Raw genomic sequence first — 24,993 nt, forward strand, 5'->3', positions numbered from 1 at the left:
TAGTTGGTTGTGTCTGAGGTTTGTGGATATAGCTTCTATTTACCATCTAAGATCACTTTAGATATGCCCCAAATCTCTGGCTAAGGCAGATATAATATTTGTGACAAAAATGTTACAGAAAGAATACATGCATACACCCTACTGTTTGCAATTGCTCACCACATAAGATGAACCTTTTACTTTTGCCCTACTACCGCTGTTGTAGCCCTTGGGTCTCCTGCATACTACCCTGAGCTAAATTGGCCAAGATGTACTCATTACATAAGATCTCTATTCCTGTAATTGTTATAATAATTCTGCTTTACACTTGTTCTCAAATTAAATACATTACAGTATGTGTCTTGAATGCAGATTTGCATAGTTGCCTCACAGATCTTGTACTTTCTAGTTTTTTGGTACAAAATGATGCATGGTGGTAGACTCACACACAGCCGTTAAATCATATGCAGTTGCAAAATTCTGTAGGTCAAGATTGTAGTTTTCTTTTCTGCTGCTTCTCTGCTGTGTTACCAGCACTATATAGGTTAGTCAGAAGGAAAGTGATGGAGATGTTCTGAATATCTGTTGATACCTTCCCTGAATAGCGAAGTACTATCACTTTGGGGCCAAGATTGGTTGGACAGCAGTTTCCTGCTCCGTTCGGCCCCTGGTGTTCATTCCTCAGACAGTGTGCCTGTCTCCTAGACAGTGAAATATGGCCACAATTAGCCTGGATACAGTTCAATTATGATAAACAGCGCTTGCACCCTTTAAGCCGTGATTAAAAGGCCTCCCCCCTTTGATAGAGAGACCTAATTTCACATTATTATCGCTGCCGCTTGATTATAAAGCACTCCCTGGATTTACAGTTAAGAGATGGATGTAGAGGCACTGCTTTATCATTTACACATCAGTAATGATGCAGCTGTCCCTCTGCCACAACATCCATTTACTAGCAGGTGTGTGTGTGTTCTACTTCGTTCCCCCTTTAGAGTGGCAGCGCCACCCCATGTCATCCAGGCCCTGCCTGCCACATGCAAGTGGGCAAAGTCACCCTTACGGTAACAGCGTGATGAATGGGCGCACACTAATGAAATGGAGACATCAAGGCGTGGGGCGAGAAAGAAAGAGTGCTGATGGGAGGCAGCGGAGCTGTCCCAAGTCGGAGGGGAGCGGGAAGAAGGATCGCCTCGCCACCGTGTGCTGTCAAGGGAGAAATTACACATTTACTCTTGCTTTTTCTTAAGGAGACGGCCACCATAGATCAAAACATGGATTTACAAGCCAATTTTCAACATGAAATATAGACACCAGGAATCAATTTAAGCCTTGCTTCTATTTTAGCAAACTCTGCTTGCGTTTAGTCCCAGGTAACACAAATCAGCTCAAGTCCTGTTTCCCTGTAGTTCAGAAGGGAATGGTTTGCTGTATCTGTCCATATTTCTGTCCTAATTTTTTGTTCTAACTGCTTCCACTGTTAAGTGTGAGGAAAGCAGGTAGGAGGACCTGCAATAAAAGTTCTGAACAAAAGTGTATTCTTAACAAAAAATATTTGTGGTTATTACCCTAAACTAGTTTAGGTCCTTGTTTGTGACATAATACATAATTTAAGATCTATAAAATCTTAAGTCTAAGTTTTAAATCATGTGTGTAGCTCTCGTTGGCTTTTGTAAGGAAAGGAATCTAAGGCAGATGAATGAGGTTGAAAAGGACAGCTTTGTCCTTGATAGTTCTCTCACTGTCACCAGATTGTACTCGCTTTAACTTATATGAATTAGACAATATGAACGTTATTCAAAGAAAAAGTACTTATAGGTTATCATTTTTACTGAGCATAGAATCTGAAGTATTTAGATAGAACATGCCCTGAGTCAGACTGTTGTTTCCAGCACTGCTAGTCCCATTTGTGTCATTCTGAAGCTAACTTTATGTTAAAGACTTTCTCCAAGATAGTGCTATTGCAGAGAGTACATCCACCTTATTCCATGTGCTCTCTGTTGTATCCTCACCTGGCATCTCTCTAGCAGAGTCACATATACAACTAATCTAAGGTCAAGTGTGTCAATGTTTTAGCTGGAAATTAGTTTAGGTCAGAATTACCGTTTGCTACATTTGAAAAGGAACTAGTTTCATTTGAACTGAACCTAGAACAAGGGGCAATACAGTGTTGGCATAGTTTAAAGCAGTGACTCTTCCACTTATCAAGAGCTGAAATATATTTAAAATTGAGATCTAGCAACATAAGATCTATTCCCATGCTTCTAGCCCTGAGTAGACAACCTCCAGTAGAAGAAGGCAACAAACCAGCAGCGGATATTCTGTTTTGAGATTAAAAGAGGAAAAGGTCCTTCCTCTTACTGGTGCCTACACTCTGGTACAGTTGAATGATGGCTGCAAGCACTTATGAATCTTGTTGAAGACAAGGGGGCAAAAGTATTAATCTCCTCCTAAATTACTGCCCCTAAAAGAGATGGAGGAAAACTGGATATTGCTGGAGTCTTCAGTCACAGCCAGTGGTCAGATGGACAACCTGGATGACAATTCCCTGCCACAAGAGTTTCTATAGGGTCATTCTGTATTTATGTGTGGAACTGCAAAATTAGTAACTTGCCAGATTCATCTGGTAGATAGTTCCCTGGCTGCTGTTTCCAGAGTGAAAGAGAATTTTGGCATTCAGAACGTTATAGGCCGAAAAATGCAATTCTGTAGTGCTTTTGTTGGACTCAATTATACAGGTCGTGTTTGGTACTGCCAAGTGACTGTGGTACTTGATACAAAAGCAGTTTCCCATCTCTGCCCGGAATATTCTGAGTCAAGATTTTAAGGACGGTCTCTTTCTGCTTATATCAAAGTTTGATATAATTAACAAATTTGTGAAGATCCTGTATGATTTCACTGAGGCAGGACAATACATCATTTTAAAATGTATTGTCCCCAAATGTTATACTGTAGCTGACTTGAGGGCTTCTGAAAGGCGGACTACAAAAGTTTTTAAAATAAACGTCAGAGCAGATATCTGCCCCCAATGTTAGTAGTATAGTTAAGCAACTATTAAGGACCATATCTTTGCCCATACAATTATGTTTATTTTTCCCACCATTTTTAAACTGCCACTTGTCTTCCTTCCTGTTCATGTGCTCAGAATTTCCTCCCATGTACCAAAATAAAATATAGATTGGATGGAAAGAGCAAGGAAATGGGAGAGGCCAGGATTGTCCATGTACATTGTAGTGGTAAAGAATTTTTTTAAAAAAATTTTTTAAGTTGTAACTGCCATTTTTAGTAGTTTGCATACTTCCTCTATTTTCCCTTTTGTTAGTGAAAATGTGCTCTGTACAATTTGGTTAGAATTTATCCTGCTTCATTGCATACATTGAATAAATGTTGAATCATAGTAATTGCCAGTTTTATTCTTTTCAATTTTTTCAATTATTTATTTTCTGTTGTGCTATATGGGCAAAAGATAGGATATCAGCAACCATAATACTCATCTTTAAATGGCAAGATGCTCATATGGGCTTGAGTGGTTTTACAGGTAAGGCCATAGGTTGTGGCATGTTAGGAATGTATTGTCCTCAGCGAAGTACTCTGTATGCATAGCTACATGTTCTTTGCCACTATGCTTAGATTGCTATAAACATGCATCTGTGTATGCGAGAGACAAATCCTTTTTTCTTACCCACAAGTAAAATTTGTTCTTTGTTTTCTTCTCTGGATACCAGATGACTGCAAGAACATTGCCAACATCATGAAGACACTGGCCCACAGAGGGTTCATCTTCAAGCAGACCTCCAAGCCCTTTTGATCTCCGGGGCCGGCCGGACAGGGCTGCATGCGGCCGGCTCCTGCTACATGGGTGCGATGGGCTGGAGCATTCGAATGACAGAAAGAGGACAGAGGAACGAGCAACCCCACGACTCCGTCAGTTTTGCTGTTCTGCCAGTAGAGGCTGTATATATGGAACTGGATTCTCTGTGTAGGCCTGAAGTGACTCCCTCTCTAGGGCCAGCTGCCTGCCCGGCCTGGTCCAGCCTGCAGCCCCCTAGGGTGCTTGCTCCACATGGTTAGAGACGTAGATTGTTTTCCCTTTTGTTGGCTTCTGATTTCCATTGGCGTCTTTCTCTTTCTCTCTCTCTCTCTCTGTGCTCACAATTGCGCCTGTAGCAAGACCGTGGTGCTATGTTCTGGGCACTTGCCCTCATTATTTTGAGTACACTATCTCAACAGCTGCGGTCAAGCCCCCTTCTCCTGTGTGAATCTGTTACTGTGTCTCCTGCGTGTCAGCTAAATATTGACTGAGCAGCATCCAGACAGCCCCCTTTCTTCAGCAGCCTTTTGCCCGCTCCCTTTCTGATTTAGATAAACACTAAGCCCCATCCCTGGTTCCTCCTGTATGTGATTAAGGAAGCTCGGCTCTTTCTGTTCAAGGTGAAGTGCCTGTATTCCATGCCCACCAAAAGCCACCTATATCCCTGGGATTTCATTCAGCAGGGGCTATTACACGCTAGAGCATCCTGGTTGATGCTCATCTGATGTGCAGCACTTCTTGCACCCTAGTCTCTTGTTGGTGCATCCTCAGAATGTCAGGGACCCTGCTGTAAGTCTTTTTTGTGCTTGCACACAACCACCATGTAGTACGCAGTCCATTGCGGGCAGTGGACATGCCCATTACTGCTTGTCCAGCAAGGGGTCGTGTTCCCAGCCTCAATACTCTATAGCAATCTGCATAATGATTGAAATCTCTGTTCTTTTCCCTTTACAATCTGACTAATTTCCCTTTTCACAATGGCTGAAACCAGTTTGTTGCCTGAGAGATATGGCCTATTCTTCCCTCCAGTTCCCAATGTCCTGCATCAGTATAGGAGGAAGAAGATCAACATGTTTCTTCTTCTCCTAGCTCAGTGTTTTCCTGAAAGAATATCCTTCTCTGGCCTTTGCTGAATGGACCCCCAGGGGCATAGGCTCCAGCTGCCATCAACTTGGGAGCCACACCAAGAGGGCTCTGCCCATGCAGCAGTCAGGCTGTGAGCTGATACAGGCACTGGGCCTTCCCAGTAATAATGCATGGTGTGTGGATGTTCCAGCTGAACCCAACCTGACCTCTTCATTGGCTCGTTACTCCCATCCTTGCTGTAAATGTGCCACATGAATAAAGTTTGGGGGAAAGGAACTTGGCTTCTTATGTGCTGCAAAGGTATGGGTGTGGCCTTGCCAGCAATCTCTTACTGGGTGTATTGCCTCCTTTTTCTAAAGCCTCTTTAAATACAAAAACACTGGCCGTTTCTGCATAGATATTTGCTCCATTCTCAAATATATTTGCTTTCTGGAATCCCCTTTTTATAACACTGAACATTTCCAGGTGTAGTTTACAAGTATTTAGCCTTTGGGGATTAGTATCTATTTCCTTAGTTCTTCAATAGGGGAGGCTATGAGAAAAGGGATTACGTCTCTTTTAATAGTCATATTCCTGCAAGCAGACTTCTCCTTTCAAAATTCCAGACCTTGTGCTCTTGAAGAAGGGGAATGTCGATAGGTAGTGGGAAGAGACTAGAGCCTAGGATGAAGCCAAGCTATCAGGCACTAGTAAAAAAAAAATTGCATAAAATTATTAAAGGGCCTTTGTGTAGAATGAGAATCTTGAACTGGCAAATATTTACATCTCATCTCTATCTCATTGCATAGCCAGGGATAATTTGTACATGTGATGTATCATCTCTAGAACCACAAGAAATGGGAGAGCAAATTCCCTATCTTAGGTATACAAGAGAAACTAGCATAGGGTTATATATACTGGTACCAACTGGTCATTGATACTGTTTATATACAGAACACATCTTTTCCATTATTTTTAGAAATATACAATATCTAGTACAGCTAAGGCAAGAACTATAGGGTTTTTAAAAACAATGATTCACTGTTAAAGTAGCCAAACATAAACAACAAAGGCTAATGAATAATTGCCAAATATTTGTTGATTGCTACATGACCTAAGATCTATGAACCACCTCCTCTGATTTGGAGAATGGTGACTGGAAACTTCACCAGGTGTTTGAAGAACATACTGAATGACAGCTTAAAATCAGTGCTCTTTTTTCCCCCCTTGATCTAGTTTAAACTGCTTTTCAATACACCTATGGCAGCACTGGATCTACACTGTTCCTGTAGATGATTTGGCCAATGGAGATACAAGGGAGCAGCGGCATACATGCTCATGACAGGCAGTCTGTGTTTCCTCCCTTTCAGGCCAGTCCATCTTTACTTTGGAGGTTCTGCCCTCCAAGGCACTAGGGAATGTAACCAAGCCTCTTCCTTCTCAGGTTAGGGACTCAGGATCAAAGGTCACAGGGATTTTAATGGCTCCCTCTGTGTAATCACCTGATCAGTTTTATTGATTCAGTGTCGATGGAGTCGTCTAATTAGTTTTCTATGAAAACGAAGAACTTGGCCTTTGACCTTTCTTTCTGCCAGCAAGAATGTAAATCAAAGGGCGTTGTCATGCACTATTGATTCCCAGTTGCACTTGAGGGGAAAAGGAGGCAAGCACACGAGTTAGGCCTGACAGCTGCAGGCCAGGGGTGTCATAGTCCTCTTCTGACATGTATCTGAAAGAAGATGAATATTCAAAAGGGGAGGGGAGGAAGCAGCTTTCTATGTAGCAACAGGGACATCCAGCCATTAAAAAGTCAGCAAGCTGAAGCTAGCTCTTCAGGCAGTGTAGTCCAGAGTCTATTTTGTTGATTTATTACTAAATATTTGAGTTTCATATTGCCAAGGCAGAGCTAATCACACAACCATGAGTTCTTCCATTCCCAGAGAATTTCCTGGAATATGTTCTGTGTTTTCTGCACTAAAAATACTAACAAAACTAGAATTCTGTGATCTATATGCATTATGCATAAATACAAATATTTTCTTATTTTGTATAATTTATTCTACTAAGAAAAAAGACTAAGTAGCTTTTCAAAGAACCCCTCTGATCATTGGAATTCTTATTCTATATACATTTCTGGCTTTGGAGGTCTCACCTTACCTAACCCTCCCAACACTTATAACTGAAGCTATGTCCAACTATGGGATAATAATGGTTTTTTGTTCCTGAAAAACCAGCATATATTTAGCTTGCTGCTTCACAGGACACTGACACAACTATCACACCAGGGAGCACCTCTAGATGCCACAAATAAAAACTGGGCCACCAACAGCACTGCAATAAAAAAAGAGACCTCTGCATTCCTCAATACCTGTGCAGAACACAGAGGGATTTGCTTCTTAGTAAATAGAAAGGATCATGCTGTGAGGACCTTTAAGAACATTTATCTCATACTGACTGGAGATCCCAACCTACTTGGAGGATGAGTTGGAAATGGCTGAACCAACATTTTCTGAACCGGTACTTAACACAATACTAATACTAATACAGTACTAATCTGACATATAGCGGGCGCCATCATAGCAAAAGGAGTATCTGTTTCAGTCCAGCAGAGAATGACCCTGAAAATAATGCTTACTACAATGTAATGCCTCACCTAACTGTCAAAGGGGAAAAATTCTTTGCTTTAACATCTAATTTAGGTGCAGTGATTCTAGATTAATAAGCAAGATTTCCCTAACAAGATGAAACTTTGGGGGAACTATTTAGTTTGTGGGCATGCTGTAAAATGGTCTGCAAAGCCACAAAGAAGCATATGTCAACTTTATGGGAATGGGGGGAGGAGGTTAGATTTAGTGCTCAACCAGGTATTAGTCTTCTCCATTGGTAATGTGATGGATGCCTACCATAACATACATTACCCAGCCCATGCCCATTCCAGCACAAGATGCAGCCCCAACTCCTGCTGACAGGGGTCTGTCCTCCTGCCCTTCCCTCTTATTGACTACTGATTTAGATTCTGGAACAAGAGATTATGGGTTCTATATTTACATCAAAGTTTACAAAACTCAGATATAGGAAAAATATACAATAAAATCACAGCAACAATCAGTTCAGGATTATGAGCTCAGCCTCTTCTTTTCCAGGGCAGTAATACCCTTTTTCATGGCATAAGCAAAGACAGACAAAATCCTTCAACACAATGGTCCCTACTACAGTATGTGGAGACAGATCCTTCTTGCACCTGCAGTCAGTAACTTGGTCCTCCAAAATCCAGGACTTGGGCCATCATGCTGCTCATGGCTTCTTCACCTTTTTGACAGATGAGGAACTGGAAGCAGATTCCCTGCGCTTTCTCTGTTCCAACAAGAAGCAAAAAGAGATGTGTGAACAGGAGTCAGTTCCAGAGGGAAAGAAATCTCAGATTCAATAAAAAAAACCCCTCTTTCTAAGAAACCTTGCGAAACAAAAAGTGACGGGTATATCCAGGCAGGAAGTGCAGGAGAAAGCCCCACATGCAGATCCTGACTTAGTACTTAAAAGAACATAACAGATGGAATACAAGCTTACTTGAGGCTATCCACAAGAAAAGAGACAGTTGATCTTATAAATCACTACAGTGACAGAATGAAAAACAAAGGACAAATAGAATTTGGATAGCCAAAGCCATAGCATGAAACAGATGGTTACTTCTGGCTTGTGTACATTGGGTAATTGAGAGAACATATGACATAAGCTTGTCTGAAGAGAGGGGACACTACACGTCTGCCTGACGCATAATTTCCTTGGTCGATCCATGTCCTCCCCCTTAAGCAAATCACAGGGCATTTCTAAAGGATATAGGAATTCCATTTCTACTGCCTTAGCAAGGAGCTGAGGATATTCCATTTGGACTAATAAGTGCCTAAAATAATAACAATATTTCAGTTGCTCAACACCTTGAAATCAAGAGGCCAATGGGGAGAAACAGAATAATTTAGAGATATGACCAAGGATTATACAGCAACTTTGGGTTAATTAATGAATGAAAAGCATTTTCTAAAAGAAAATCAGTGGCTGTGATCAAGAAGAGAAGAAATTTGCAATTAGGTCTCTTGCAACACACACCTTATTTCCCACCTAGGCTTGCTTTAAATGTCTGAGGCATAAATGATTGAGAACTTCAGTAAATAAAGCCCACCCTCTCCCACTTCTTAGGGATGCACTAATCCTCTTCTCTGGAATAGCAGGCTCCTGGTGGACAACAAAGCAACCTTCTATTATTTTGTTTTTCATGTGGTACCTGCTAGCATTTGGGGAAATGAGGTCAAAAGATACGCTTTAAACAGCCAGCACAACCTGAAAACAAAGGCATGGAAGCTTCAGAGCTGCTCAGTGAGACTGCTGAATTAATGGGGATGAGTGCATGTGTTTGATAATCTTGATATGGCAAAAGAGCTATCTTTCAAATATGTCACAAATTCATATAAATCACCTTCCATAGCTTGGCTTTCCCTGTCGCTATGGGCAAAAACGAAAAGCGGTTAGAAAAAAAAATGTTCTACATTATAATTTACAAGAATCTGGGAACCTGCCTCACTGTTAATGGAAAGGAATTATTTTAAAATGAGAATACATACAACCCCCCCACCTCAGACAGAGATACACATTTTATAGGGACATATGAGTGAGCTTTTCTAACTCCATGCTTAAAGGAAAGATTTTTGATGTTAACAATATAACTTCACACTTTCAAGTAGGCTCAGAAAACAAGGAGCCGGCAGGAGTTCAGATAAAGGCAGCTTAAAAGTCAAATGATTCTGACTCTGAACCCAAGACTTCTTAGAAGCAAGGTCCTTCCGTTTCCCCATTAATAGGCTGACTTGTGAGCCTAGCAACAAAGAGTGCTGATGTGAGGAATTCTGAGGAGAGTCAACTCATTATGGATGGGCAAGTGGAGTCTGAGTTGTGCAAATCAAAGGCTCTAATCTGGAGTAACTGGTTGCACTTCTGCTTGGAACTAATTTGTTCCAAGTTATACTCACCTTTGGCCCCCTCAAGGCCCAGAGCAACATCCTTCCTGGGTCAGCCAGAGGAGGGGGAGAAAATGACCTTCACTGGGAACCACCAATAGTGGACCTCACAATATTTAAAGGACCCCCAAGTGATTTTTACAGAAATTGGAGTGCACTGGGTTGAGCTAGAAAAAGATGACTGCTAGAAGCTAAGCCTATTCAGGTGGTTTTTTTTAATCTGAAGAAACAAGATATTTAGCGACTGTATCATATGTTAAATGTTCAACAGTGTTATCAGCGAACTGTAAACCATTTCCTTTGCCATAGAACTAGCTCCCAATTGAAATATCTGAATAGCTGTGGGGAGGGAAAAGTCACCCTCACAAAAGTCGCCCTCCATCTGGCCCAAATTGCTGCCTAGTGATACAGCAACCACATGTGGCCTAATCTGAGAATGTATGCAACCAACTGGTCAGGAACTATTTCTTTTTAAAGTTTTAGGTTAGAAGAGAAGTATTGTCAAGTGAGGAGTAAGAAAGCAAGAGAAGATATAATCCAGAACTCCTAGAGAATATAATCAGGATAAATTCTAATGCCTGCTTCAAATATTATCTGAACCAGGATGTCTTTACTCCATGCATCTGATGAATTAGACTGTAATCCATAGATTTATGTAGCAATAAATATCTTTGATAAAAGAAGGACTTTGCTGTGTTTTGCTCAGAAGGCGCACAGCTAAACATCTGGAATCCCACACATGCCATAGGTAAATGTAAAAGTCTTATAGTTCATACCCATCATCTGTCAAAGAACATTTGGCAATGTGAGCTATACTTTATATATTTCTACTACTCAAATTCACTCCATAGTCTCACAACTTAACCAGGTTAAGAACCTATTTCCATATCCATCATACTCTAGCCATAACCAGCTGGCTCCCATGTTTAAACATGGCAGAAAATTTGCTCATGGGGATCTATTTTCAGCCAAATAGCTACTTATTCACTCAAATCCTGTGGAATTATACTCTCACATCACTATATGGGTAGTCCTCATTTAATGACACTAACTGGGACCAGAAACTCCATCGTTAAGTGACATGGTTGTAAGTCGAAAAACCATGTGACTCTGCTGCTTAGCAACGGCAGTTCCAGAAGTCTCAGCTGCCATCATTAAGCGACCACATGGGTCATTAAGTGAGGACCTCACACAACCGCAACGTCCGACTTCCTGCTGGCTTCCCCATTGACTTTGCTTGTGAGAAGCCAGCAGGGAAGATCACAAATGGCAATCACATGACTGCAGGATGCTGCGATGGCCATAAGTACAAGGTCCGGTTGTAACTACCATTCATTCAGTGCCATTGTAAGTTCAGTCACCAAATTAGTGGCTTAAATGAGGACCACCTGTAGTCACCTTCACCAACACCAATGAATACATATTCTCTCTACAAGGAAAAGAACAGCTGATTCCAATAGTATGACACTGGCCATCTCCTCAGCATGACCTTCAGCCTAGGTACCAATCTTACAGAAATAAGTAGTCCAAACAATTGCCGTTCAGTATCTTACGGTGCTTACCTAGTGCAAAGACCAAGAGGTATGTGCAATATGGTAAGTTTCTGCAACATGCTACCAAGGTAGTAGAATGGACATTCCATGCAGTATTCCTCTTCCCAAATTTATAAAGGAAAATTCCTCTCCACCCTCCAACCAATGTATGCCCCTCCCCTCTATCCTGGCAACAATGAACCTTCCTGAGCAGCCCCCTCCTGTTGAGTGGAATTTCTTTCCTCTCCAAAGACAGCATAAAGTGGTCACAGTGTGAATGCGCTTGACCTTTTGTCTTGAACTAATCTAATTGTGTCGTCTTTGTGTAACCAGCTGGTAAAGGTCAGAGCTGTATTTAACAGGGGGGCCCTTTAGGTACCAAACTTGCCTTGCAGTGAATTAACTTGATTATATTTCTTTCAAATATATCAGAGTCCAGATCATGTTAACCCTCTTGGTGCTGTCTTCATTCTCTCTGTTCCTATTCCAAGTCCAAGATGGGAAGAATACAGTGCAGTGCAAGAGTCCAACGTTTTGTAATGGAAAATTACTATATAGAAAAATGGCTCAGTACTGGATAATAACTGATTATGAGGTTGGCTGAAACCCAGACATGAATGAGATTTTGAGTTCCCCAAGAATGGCAGGGTACCGGTACTCAGCAATGTGGTCTAGACCATTCTCCAGAGAGACTTCAATCCTGCTCAAAAAAATGAGTTGCTACATAAAATTCCAATTTAATCTCTAATGCTGAAAGAGAAAGATTCTTAAAGGGCAAAAAAAAAATTTTAAAGCCAATTTTGTAAAGACTGTGACATGCCATTATGCCAATGCACTGGATAGCTGCAGTACAATGAGCAAGAAGGGAGTGATGGCCAGCTGACTAATAGCCTGATCACAACAATGTTAAGCAAATGTTACTAATAACTCACTAACTCAATTACAACAAAGTTTGTATCTTAGAATTTGAATGTAGCAGTCTGAGATTTAGTAAAATGTCAGTTTAAAGAGTAGGGTGATGATTTAATTTGGGCAGGGGGATTTGGAGTACCAGGCCCATTTTGAGGCAACAGGCTACATTGCATATTGCATCCTGGAAGTCTGTCCTTGAGAAAATGCCCATGTCTCTCCATGCTGACCTCACCCCATCAGGTGGACTTTGTTCTAGGGATTCATGACTGCATGTCAAATTGCTCCCTTCTTGCTTACTGGCAAGCAAGCAGTTCTTGGGTATATAGCCTGAGAGCGGGAATAAGGTTCTTTCCCAAAGGCCCAGGCATTCTGTTATTCCAAATGGCTCCCCAAAGATTGTATCTTCAGATGCTAAATACCAGGCAATAACAAAACATATCCTAATACTCACTGAATTGGGTGTGAGGGGTGCTCCCACCACATCAATGATCTGCTCCTTGCTGTCACCCTTGCCCTCTTCTGTGCACAAGCCTGATTGTCCATCAGGATGGGAGCCACCATCTGTGTTAGGTCCTGTGCTACCCGCTTTGGCTAGTGCCTCATAGCGATGGCGCAACATCTGCAACTCATATTCACAGTTTGCAAAAGCTTGCTTGAGCTCATATAGTAGTACAAGATCACTGCGCAATTCGTTGAACATCTGAACAATTTCTTCTGTTGGCATCGGGTTCAAATCTGGAGAAAGCAAGAGAAGAAAACTAAGTGAGGGAGACCCAGAACCTGCTTGTGTCACCTGTGGGGTTGCTGTAATCTTGCTTCATTCTAAGTCATATAGAGCAGTAAACTCAAACTGTTCCTCTATTGCCCAGGCCATTGGACATAGAAGGAATTTGCCTGCAGATTCCTGCCACGGCCTGAACGGTATGAGAGGAGGGTTTAGATGCCAGCCTGTCTTGCAGGGAAGGCACTAATTGAACAACCAGATAGTTCATTATTCAAGTTAGCTGCTAGAGCCAAGGGTTGCCAGGCTCCATGAATCAAGGAGTTTGCTATTCTCTGGACATAAGATAGCAAAATCCAGATCCAGCCTTGACATGAGGCAGTCACTTGTGCTTTGGAGGAATTCACAACATTCCAGATAGATCCTCATGCTGGTCATGTAGGATCTGCCCAAAAGAATAGCTGCAAGTTACCAAAAAGGGGTCAGAGTCTTCTGGACAATGGTCACTAACTCCTTCCTAAGTACTTCTCCCTACATGAAGAGATTTACCTCCTTAATACTATTCTATTACTTCTGATGCCTTAAAGAACCCAAACAAGAGAGAAAGAGACAAAGACTGCATTCAAACAGTTTTCTACTGGAAAGGTATTTTTTAAAATCCTGTGCATCATCTTTTGGTTTTTACCCCTTCTTTTTTTTCCTTAAACAAAATACGTATTATTTTCAAACCCATTCACATAGTGTTATTGAAGGAACTGTCTGTATTACTAGGGGGAAAAATAGCCCATCTTGACTACAAAGGCACTGCTCCATGGGTCTCTCTCTCTCCCTCTCCCTGCCCTCTTTACTCACCTACTCCGAGTTCCATCAACATCTGCTCCAAGGCTTTAATCTTCTTCTGTCCCACGGAGCTTGGCAGTTTCATCTGGAATATAAAGGTAACAGCCACACAGCTCTGAGCTAGCCCTCACTCACAGCCGCCTAGTTCAAACGGCATGGGAGCTTTGCTTTTTATAGCGCACGGGGAAGAAAGCGAACCAAAGAAAGAGAGAAAAGGGAAATCAAGTGCTGAGAACCGGAGGCAGAGAGAAGGCCTGAAAGTTTGCAGACTAGGGCCAAGGGCAGGGACTGAAAAGGCTGCTTGCAAGGGCTTTTCAGTTCTCTAGGCACCGAGATGCAGAGATGTACAGCTTTACAGCTTCCATGGGTGACTGAATTAACAACAAAAGTTCTGCTCCGCTTCGCACCCTCTCCTGCAGTGACCTGCCCATCAAAGAGCTCAATTACACAGTAGCTAATGTGTGATGCTGCCCTACTTTACTTGCTCTTGCCAGCCTGATTAGACTCACGCACTAACAGACTTCCTTCTTCCTTTACCTGCTGAGCCCAGAGCCATGGGATTCATTTACAGAGCCAGTTTTCTAACAAAAGATGCAAAGAGTCACAAAGCATGCACACTCTTACTCAATTCACAGAAGTGTGAACATACATTCACGTTAGAGCCAAAGAGGGCATTAGGTAGGGGTTGGAAACCTAAGCTTGGCATGAGATCATACTTTGCAGGACCCTCTTGCTACAACTCCATGGGCAGGGGCTCAGAAAAACTGCTGAAGATAAGGATATAAGTATAAAAGCAATTGCAGATGACTGGATGGCTCATTTCAAGATGGTTTATTTTTAGACGTTAATCACTACTCTCTCTTTTTACCCAAATGAGACTATCTCCCAAAGTGGCATAGTTATTCCTTTGGAAGTTAATAATCTTATAGCTCAATTAAAATCTGGGAAGGCTCTGGAAGCAAGTCTTGTACCATATGATTTAATAAAATCTAAAGTTGATTAGTGGGCTCCAGTAGTTCTACATTTGTACCAATCATATAGCCCATATTCTGTGAACTATAGCCTAGCACCTATCACACTAATATAGATAGATCGATAGATCGATAGATAAAGAAGTGTGGATGTTGATCCAAGCAAGTATTAGGCAATCAGTCTGTTGAGTACTATCAGCAAACTGTATACTATGTACAGTGGTACCTCAGGTCACGAATGCATTCACGACCAATTTGGGTCACGAACAGCACCGTTCGCAAAATTTTGCTTCCATTCGCGAACTCCACATTGGGTGACGAACAGGATCTGCGGCCATTTTACCTGCTGACACATGTGGTCGTGGCTTCCTGTAGGGAGGGGGACTCTCCCTCCAAACAATAACCGCCCCCCCACCCGCCTTCCTGTCCTCCACTCCTCAAGCAAGGTTAGTGTTCTGTCTCTTCATACTGTACTGTACTGTACTTTGTGTCATATTTTTGTGGTTTAAAAAAAAATACATATGGTTCAGAATGGATTAACCTTATTTACATTGAACCTTATGGGAAAATTTGATTCGGGTCACGACCAATTTGGGTCGCGACCAGAGTCACAGAATGAATTAAATTTGTGACCCGAGGTACCACTGTATTTCTTATGAAAGCTACTGGACTGGTTAAGATGCCAACAAAGTCTTGAAAGAAAAGCTGGCTGGATTCAGTCTACCTGGAATCAGGACTTAGTACTATTACTATCATAAAAATCCACAGGCTCACCCAAGTTGGCCCTATAGGTAGTATATACAGATTTTAAATTAGCCTTTGACTGCATCTCTAGGGAGATGCTCTGCATGAAGCTTGGTATCTTCTCCATTAACCCACAATTACTTCTGCTTTTCAACCAGCTTTATAGTAACACTTCTCCTATGATCAGATGCAATCTTCAGAAACTGCTACCTGATGTCATACAGACTAGCAGAATAGTGTAATCTGGATGTGTTCTAACTCCATCATAATTTAATTTATTCATCAGTTGCAGGCTTTGATACTTTGGAATTTCATTTCCCCAAACTAGCCAGCAGATACATTTCAACTTCAAATTTCAATTTCAGAGTGGGCAGCAAAGAGGAGGAGGAGGAGGAGGAGGAGGAGGAGGATTCCAAACCTTTATAACAATGAAAAGAGCAATCCCAGCTTTAGTTATGTACTGCAGGCAGGAATTTCTGCCCATTAATTATAACAAGACCGAAGTAAAGGTTTTTGCTAAAAGGCTTTCAAATCAAACATGACAAATAGACATGAAAGTTATAGATCCAGTTACAAATATTTGCAAGGAATTATGTTCTTTGTAACAGGTTTATGGAGGGCACAAGAACGGTTGACAATGCCCACTGTAATGCATCAGCTACATTCACATTTTTCCTAACTAAAGGTGGACATTATATCTCAGCAGTCATCAAAACCATAAAACTCCAGCCCAATTGCTGTGCAGCTGTCAGGTCTGTTCTTACCATAGTTTTAAGCTGGAAGGGGTCTAATCAAAATTCCTCCAGCCTCTGTTTTCAGTAGCTTCATGTGTGCCTAATTCAGCATCACAACTGGAAGCAGCACTGGGGTTGAATCCAGAGCTTGGACTTTTGTTGATTAACTACTGGCTTAAACTAAACTTATTCCAGTGGGTTCATCATTCTCACCTTGCTAAATAACAGTCTATGTGGCATAGAAATGTAACATCTAAATTGGTTTCATACAGATTTTCATCCAACGCTTTATTATCTCTGAGATTTGAAAAGGCTAAACAAAGCATTAGACAAAAAAACAACATTTGAGTAAAATCATCAACCAAATTTAGCTAAACTAAAAGGTATCACCTATCCCTGTGGAGTTCTGATTCTTTTCCAACCAGGCAAATACCTAACCTATTTAATTAGTCTAAGGCAGCATAGGGCCTGTATTAGCTCACCTTAATACTGTGCCATCAGCAATCTAAGAAGGCAGATATAATAATATATGGAGGACTTCACTTGTCCTTATGATGCAAGAGAAACTGAGACTTTAATACATATTTTATTGTACTATTTATTTTACCATTGTGCTGGCTATATTATAACAGGCAGTCCTGGTTGTACTCTGCATTCTAGGAGGCTTCAGTCTTTTGCTTCATTCTTATATTAGTGCAGCGATTTGAGTTTTGCATGCACTCAAATAGTACCCAGCATCAGGTCAGAGATAGCCCTGCCATATTCCCACCCCATTACACCTCAAATTTTGGGGAGAAAGAATCTGAAAAACTTTTCAGCTTATTTCAACCTCTATTCAGTGAGGTATTTTAGAATTGATTCACAATAGCATCTTTCATAGATATTCTTGGAACATAACACAAAGGCTCTACTATCCCCACATTGCATAGGTTTCAGATGAATGGACCAGCATATAATAGTTAGATCATACTGAGAAGAAAAAGAGAGTGTGGAATCCTCCTAAGTTCTATGTGGGCCCACACATGCACACAATTACTATCATATAAGGCCAAGAATAAGGCCAAGCCCATGGGCTCCACTCTGAACCTCACAGGGGGAAATGATCATGGCTGCTGCAGCATACTGCCTTTACTTAAAGAAGCTCCCTATACAATTACAGTTTTGATTTTCCAGAATTCCAAACCCACATATTGAGAAGGGCCTATTACAGATGATTTTTTCCAACTAAAAAATACAAGCAGAAATGGGAACCTGGGAGGTGGGAGGGAGAAACCAATGGGTTTACTCTTGTCCTGCCCTCATAGGAGATGAGGCATAGAAGCAGAATGCTAAAATAGGGGGATCCATTAATCTATTATGGGGAAAGATGCAGCACAGATATGTGTAGCTCAAACACATGATCAGCTCCAGCAGCAGAGTGAAATGTTTATTTCTGTTGGTTGCCAACAAAGAATTTATATAGATTTAAGATCTACACTCTTAAATTCAGGCTTGCCACTTTCTAGCCAAACTTTTGGCAGTAGGAAATTATATCTTCCTGGTATGTATGCTTTTCTCTCTTGTGTCCATCAGTCTCTATTTCTCTATATCTGCATTTTCTGCCAGGCATAGGCTCACTTGTAGCAGTACCTCGAACTTTGTGAGATTCTCCAAACTTCTCTAAACTAAGTGACAGATTGTTGACAGCAAAAGTCAACAATGCAATATGAAAGCTTCACTTTGTGTTACTTTATATTATATTATTCTTAACCACTTAAATATGGAAACACTAGTATTCTTTTAAGAGAATACCATGTCCTCATAAAAACATTATTTCATCTTCCTTCATATCCTGTTTAAAAGCCTTGCCCTGTACTGAGGCACCTCCATTTGTCTTAATCTTTTGCTTCCAGCTCTAGGGCCCAGTTTCATTATGTAGCTCTCTGGATCAAGCAGGAGTTCAGAGCATTGGTGTATCAAAGTCACTAAGAGAGTGGGAGAGACACAGGAAAGATGTCTTTCACATGCCAACTGGAGCTTTGTCAATGGTAAATGATTTCCTTTATCTAGGCAATCAAATGGAAGACTGACAGCCCAAGAAAGACACTGGCATATTGTCTTCATGCTAGCAAGGAATAGAAGTGGTCTGGATGGATTTATACATACTAATAGAACACAGAAGATATATAGGGACAACTGAGAAGAAGTGGTACTGTTTGACTTGGCTTTAGAAAACATCAATTAAGCTTCCCTTTAATTTTGGGGGAGGATTTGGCCTGTGAATATTAAAGCTCCATTGGCTTCTTCAAGCAAGAGTATATTTTAATTTTACCATCATTAAGAAAACGTTATGATTTATGCGACTGCTGTTGGACTAATATCTTTAAAATTTAGCTGGCTAAGCCAATTTATCTTTAAGACTGATGAAGGTTGATTGCTCTCTATGCAAAATGTATTAAAACTAAATGAGGAGTCTATTACTCACAGGGCGCTGATAATCTGTTAGGTAGGCTCCGTTAGCCTGGCACTCTCAATGGCAGGGAAGGCCCAATGCTCCATTCACCTCAACACCAGAAAGCACAACACAACTTAGACAGCTGCTGTTCTAAAAAGCTGCAGACCTTTGGTGGAATCGAATCTGACAAAACAATAAGGCTTCTCACTGATAAACCTAAGTGCTTACAGGTTATATAATTAAGGTGTTTTCATATTGCTTTGGGGGTTGGGGGGGGTTGCTTGCTTGCTTTAGAAACCTATCAATGTTGGGAAGCAACATCCAACATCAATTTCCTATAAAAATTCTGATAATCCAACTCCTGCAACAGAACTGCCTTTCTGATGCCTACGGCAGCCTTTCTCAACCTTTTGACCCTGGAGGAATCCTTGAAATTTGGATCTGAGATTTTCTGGTATCCTACCTCACTCTCAAGCCAAGCAGCAGTAGAAACATTTTAATATTTCCTTTTGCAGCATGATTTTTCCAAACATTCAGTTTTCTTTTAAATCCAAGAATCTTGTCACTTGGTCAAACATTTTCTCCAGTGCCTTGCAGAGACCTGTTCAGCTGGTTCATGTGATGAAAGATGTCCACCAAGTATGCTAGTTTCTGCAACCATTCTCCATCTTCAAAGCAGTCAGCAAAATGTGGAATACTATTTTCTCAAAAATACTCTTGCAATTCTGCCTTCAGCTTACACATCCTGTTGAGAACTCTTTCTCTCTGAGCCACCATACTTCTGTGAGTAACAGGAGACTTATGTCCTCTTTGTCCAGGTTTTCACACAGTTTTTTAAACATTCTTGAGTGAACTGGTCTTTGTTTAATAAGGTTAACCATTTTTGTAGCATCATCCAGAACTTTTTTCATTTCATCTCCAAGAGTTTTTGACACCAACACCTCTCTGTGAACAAAGCAGTGTGTTGTGACAACATCAGGATTTTTTTTTCTTACAAGGGAAACATTTCTTATGGAGCCAACTATTGATGGAGCACCATCAGTACAGATGCCAACACAGTTCCTCCAAGACAGACTTTTTGTTTCCAGATATGAAGACAAAACATTAAATACATCTTGGCCTTTGCATGTTTCATGTAGTTCTTTGCAGCAGAAAAAGTTTCCTTGAATTTCACCATCATTTGCAAATCTTACAAATGCCATAACATGACATTTATTGGTGAAACCTGTTGACTCATCAACTTGGATAGAAAAGCTGTTCTTCAGTTTATCACACAAAACTTCTTCAGCATCATGTGACATGTCATCAATATGCTGACTTATTGTACTGTTTGACAGTGGAACCTTTTCCATTTCTTGTACTGGATCTGGTCCTAGCATTTTTCCCATTATTATTTTACATGCTGACTTGATTACTTTCTCATCCAAAGCAAGACTTTTCCTTTGCTGTGTAATAATTTCTGCTTCTAAATAACTTGCTTCTTGGGCTTTTTTACTGATTGTCATTTTATTAACAAAAGCTTTACTCTGTTTGTTCTATGATTCCAATAGCTGTTTAAAATAATCAGAACTTTTACTTGACATATGGCTGTGATTTGTAGTTAAGTGTCTTTTTTAATTTCCTGGAGCCATTGCTGCATTTGTAAGTTGTTTGCCACAGATGAGGCACAACGGAATAGGACAAGTTGGATCAGCAGTCCATGTAAAACCCATTGATAAATAGCTTTCATTGTAAAGACAGACTTTTTTTTTGAGTCCATTGATATACCAGTGCAGGGAAATGCCTGAGAAGATTTAAATTCTTCATTATCATAATCATCATTAAACTTATTGGTATTGTCTGTTCTAGAATCCACCTCTTCTCTCTCACATCTCATCTTCAAAAATCACACTGGACCCTCAGACATGACTGAATAAACATGTACGAAATTTATTTGAAATAACGGGATAAAATAGCTACAGGAAAACCACAGGGAAAAGATGTAGGAAGGAGAGACTGACATCATAGCCTAAGTTGGACGAGTCCATTAATTTCTTGAAAAATGCACTACTCCCTCCCCTTTCTGCAATATATTCCTCCCTTCCTTCAATATAGCATTCATCTGTTATCAACAGTCTCCCCTATCTCATGTCAAAAATTAAGAATGGATTCAACCAAATAAACACAGTCCTACAGTGCACTACCAGATAACTCAGAAAGAGTTGTAACTAGATTTTTGTTCAGTCTCTGCTTATCATTGCAAGAACGTGTTGCCTGAATTTGAAATTATTTATTAAATAAATCATGATCTCCCAGGGAACCCCTAGTGACCTCTTGCGGAACCCTAGGGGTTCCACAGAACCCTGGTTGAGAAACCCTTGTCTATGGAGTTCACTAAAACTTTCTAAAGTTATGTGGCCCAAATTATAAAATCTGTAATAAAGGGAAAAGAAAGGCATTACCTTATATTAAACTACCAGACACAGATCTACTGGCTATGCTGAGATAACATTCAGCCTAATACTGGGAACAAATCCTATGCTCTGACTGAATTTCAACAAAGGGAAAGAGTATGGCATTAAACCATTATCAGTGAAGACAATGTACCTCATACTTTGATCAAGTCTCATGTCATGATATGTAGCTTCTAAGGTCTCCCAGACAATCAAATATGTAGCTTCTAAGGTCTCCTAAATCCCTGTGGGAAACCAAAAACGTCTAACTATTTAAACAACAATAACAACACTGGAGACAGAGGCAGAGGCATCCTTGGATGAGTAAAGGAAGTCAATGTGGTAGCCTCAACTATGCAATCAAATCCCCGCCCCCTTTTTAGTGGGAGCAGAGCTTTGGTTATCCAGCCACAGCTGCCATCTTGCCTTTTTGACCACCTCCCTGTGGATGCCGTGGGCAAAAGTGCATACAAAAACTATACTGACATCATCCTTTGACGCCTGATGGCCTAGCACATGTTCTGAGAGTCATGTAATACAATTGCACTAACAATTCAAGCTGAAGAATGCCCCAAAAGAACAACCATGGGCTACAATTTTTCTTGGAGTGGCACCTATCTCCCATATTTTAAAAAAATCCTGGTGATAAAGAAAACTAATCTAATAGAGGGAAATCTAACTGAGAATAGTTATCCTTGACATGTTAGTTTACTATTAGCCAGAAGTATCCATAGAGGAGTCAGAAAACAACAAGATGGTGGCTGCAGTCAAAGTCCCATTCCCCTTTTATGTGCATATAAAAAGGGTGGGGCTTCCGTTGTGTGATCATAGTGCCATCTTGACTTTTTTGACCACTCCTGTGGACACTCCTGCTATTAGCTATGATTTTGATGTGTGGAGTGTTCAATTTTGTGATCTCTAGATTAGATAAGAGCAACCACAGCACATAACATTTCTGAATGACTAGTTTGCCCCTGAGAACCAAAAAACATGAGATAGATTAGTGGAAAAGAAAACTAGTTATAAAGGTCTACAAAAATGATGCCCCCCCAAAAAAAATGCTGGAATGCTTATATGCCAAATCTTAATTTGATTGAATTGTTATGGTATTCTACATGAATACTTCAATAGATATCTCCCATCAATTGAAAAAAAAATATCCAGATTTATTCTGTTCTCATGTTTTGAGTTTTTCTGTTTCAGTGAATGTTTGCCCCATACCCCATGAAGAACTGTTATACTGTGACTGTGAAGGCTTGCCCACAGCCTGTAATCTCTGATTTTGCTTTTAAAACCATACGGGGTATGGGCAAGCCTTCACAGTCACAACGTAGCACAGTTCTTCATTCCTTTTCAGGGCAAGACAGGGGCAGATTAATATAATCTTCCAAGTGGCTCATAGTGGAAGAAAAATAATGAAATATGATGCAGAACTGAAGATATAAATCAGTTTGGCAAAGATCTGTCTAAAAATGTTAACCGCAGCCAAAAGACAACTGTGTGGCCTCTCAGATGGAATCAGCAGATGACATGTCTGAAACTACAATGCTGTATCCTGTCTTATGGTTCAGCTCAGAATGGCCATTAGAGTATGTGGTCTCTCTGATAGTATTTAAACCTATTTTGTTTGATTAACAACTGCTACTTTTTTTCACAATACAACAAAGCACTTTCTTGACAGCAGTTCAGTGCAACATAGGGAATACTTTCACTTTGAGTCAGTGCAGTAGCCAACAGCTAACCTTCCGTCCTTCCTCTTTGTAACAATCTACCAGAATTATTTATTATTGCTCAGGTCCCCAAATAACTATATATCAAATTTTTAAAAAATGGATTGCTCAAGCTGAAGAAGTGATTAGCTAAGATCTTTTGGGTTAATATATTTTGGGTGCTTTCTTCCTCTGACAACCTCTCCCTGCAGCCCTCTTTGCAACGCCAGCTTGTGCTTATAATTATGCCAACATCGCTTTTGATTTAAGGACTCTGAGTCTTTGTCCTCACTATAAACAACCAGTAAATGTATGAACTCTGCAGCAAGAGAAAAATAAATAAAAGGACAACACATCAATATATGAATCAAAGCCACATGATTAGATGAGCAGAGAGGTTTGCAGAATGGCAACAATCTGGAGGTTTTTCTTGCTTAGCCACCAGCGCATTACAAGCAATCCAGTAAGCAAAAGCCTGAATGGCCCTAGTTTGACCATAAGGACAATAAAGCCTTGTATTTGGCTCACTTCCATAACCCTTTCTCCATCCCACAAACTGGAAGTGCTTGCAGTAAAAGATCACATTGTCATGAAAGGTAACGTCACCTGTCTCAGCTCTCAACATTCATCTCCTGGAAACTGATTTCACAGGTAAGAATAGATCGGTTTCTAGTTGAACAGTTGTCATTTCTAACACTTAAGTTGCATTCAAAACTGTATCAAGAATTCATTCCTAATAAGCAATTCTGTCACTTTATTTTGTAAATTGGTGTTTTATGTGAGTAAATAAAATAAGGCGTATTTCTTTGGGGATTTTCCCAGCAAAGAACTCATACTTAATTTTCACATCACAATGATAAGCTATTTGCCAAATACTAACAATCAGAGTTCACTACAGAATATCACAGATGTCATATTTACAAAGCTCACTGTTTGGCTAAGTAGAGGTGCAAGCAAATAACTATTATAAATGAATGGCATTAACAACAACCATTTACCTTAAGCCTACTATACATTTGGATATGCTGCAAGTCATTGCCTGAACTCATAAAACTCTCCAAGAAGAGGAATACCAAATCTGACTTGAATAAAAGCCACTAGGAAAGAGCCAGGTTCTTTTTACATTTGCCCACATTTCTACATCATTCAGAGACTCTAGTAATCTCCCCAGGGGTGGATTTTTATACCTTATTAGTTCCCCAAAGCTTTGAATTGCTTTTCATTAAAAGAAATGCTCAAATATGCTTTAAATTCCACAGTACAATTTGTGTCTCACCTATCCTGGAGGACATGAGCAAAGGAAATATAGATTGAGATGATCTACAAAATTCAAACCCAACCTTTTTGATATTCAGTATCATCATCTAAGAGTGACTCTCAAAGTGTGATCTGTGAAGGTCCACCAGGTTCTCTGCCATAGTCTCTACACATTCACTAGCCAGAGCTCACTTGCCACCTCCCTACATGAGCTAACAATCAGCTGGCAAAAGCCTTCTTTGCACCTTGCCCCCATCTCCCCATGTACCCTGACACCTCACCAGATTCCACTCTCTTCCCAGCTCTGCCTCCCCATACACACTTGACTGTTAGCTGGTGAGAACACATCTGCTGCTTCGCTCAGCACAACACAAGCAGCAATATAAAATCTAATATTCAAAAATATGACAAATGTGAACAGGTCTTGATTGTGGTTAACTGACTGTGGTCCGCATGTGCTGTGCTAAATGAACCTGGGAACTTGCACAAGTAATCCACTCATCTCTCACCCATTCAGGTTCAGAGATTTCTATGGAAGGATATTCTTAAATTAGCAAGTCTTTGTTAAAATGTCATGAGTTACATAAAATAATTAAAGTTAATAAATAAATACTTAATTCTAGATTACAATTTCTGGAACATCCAGATGTTTCGCAGCTCAGATTCAACAGCCCTAAAATGCTTATGCAACTTCCAACACATTTTAATGTGCCTCCATTTTCTCAAACTCTAGCAGAGTAATTTCCTTTCAAAGGTAAAGTGAGTGGTAACACAGCCTTTATTCAGATTAGAGAGAATGAAGTCATCAAGAGCATTAGGATATTTTCCCTTCCTTTACGTAATCCA

General features: G+C 40.5%; 2 protein-coding genes across 2 annotated transcripts in view; one reads left to right on the forward strand and one right to left on the reverse strand.

The window, feature by feature from the left end:
* The window catches only part of ERI3 (ERI1 exoribonuclease family member 3), a 285,277-nt gene extending 280,128 nt beyond the window's left edge, over positions 1-5,149 (forward strand). Inside the window, exon 8 of the mRNA XM_088154304.1 lies at positions 3,702-5,149. Coding sequence (XP_088010430.1) covers positions 3,702-3,784 — 83 coding nt within the window. The 3' untranslated portion in view covers positions 3,785-5,149. The remainder of the gene's footprint in view (positions 1-3,701) is intronic.
* An 804-nt stretch (positions 5,150-5,953) lies between these two features.
* The window catches only part of DMAP1 (DNA methyltransferase 1 associated protein 1), a 52,283-nt gene continuing 33,243 nt past the window's right edge, over positions 5,954-24,993 (reverse strand). The window contains exons 10-12 of the mRNA XM_007419961.3: positions 13,879-13,951; positions 12,757-13,040; positions 5,954-8,206 (exon numbers count right to left, since the gene is read on the reverse strand). Coding sequence (XP_007420023.1) covers positions 8,147-8,206; positions 12,757-13,040; positions 13,879-13,951 — 417 coding nt within the window. The 3' untranslated portion in view covers positions 5,954-8,146. The remainder of the gene's footprint in view (positions 8,207-12,756; positions 13,041-13,878; positions 13,952-24,993) is intronic.

This window comes from Python bivittatus, unplaced genomic scaffold, assembly GCF_059951505.1.
Source record: "Python bivittatus isolate LINGU-HERP-01145 unplaced genomic scaffold, Pbiv_v1 ctg000700_np1212, whole genome shotgun sequence".
NCBI classification, from domain to species: Eukaryota; Metazoa; Chordata; class Lepidosauria; order Squamata; family Pythonidae; genus Python; species Python bivittatus.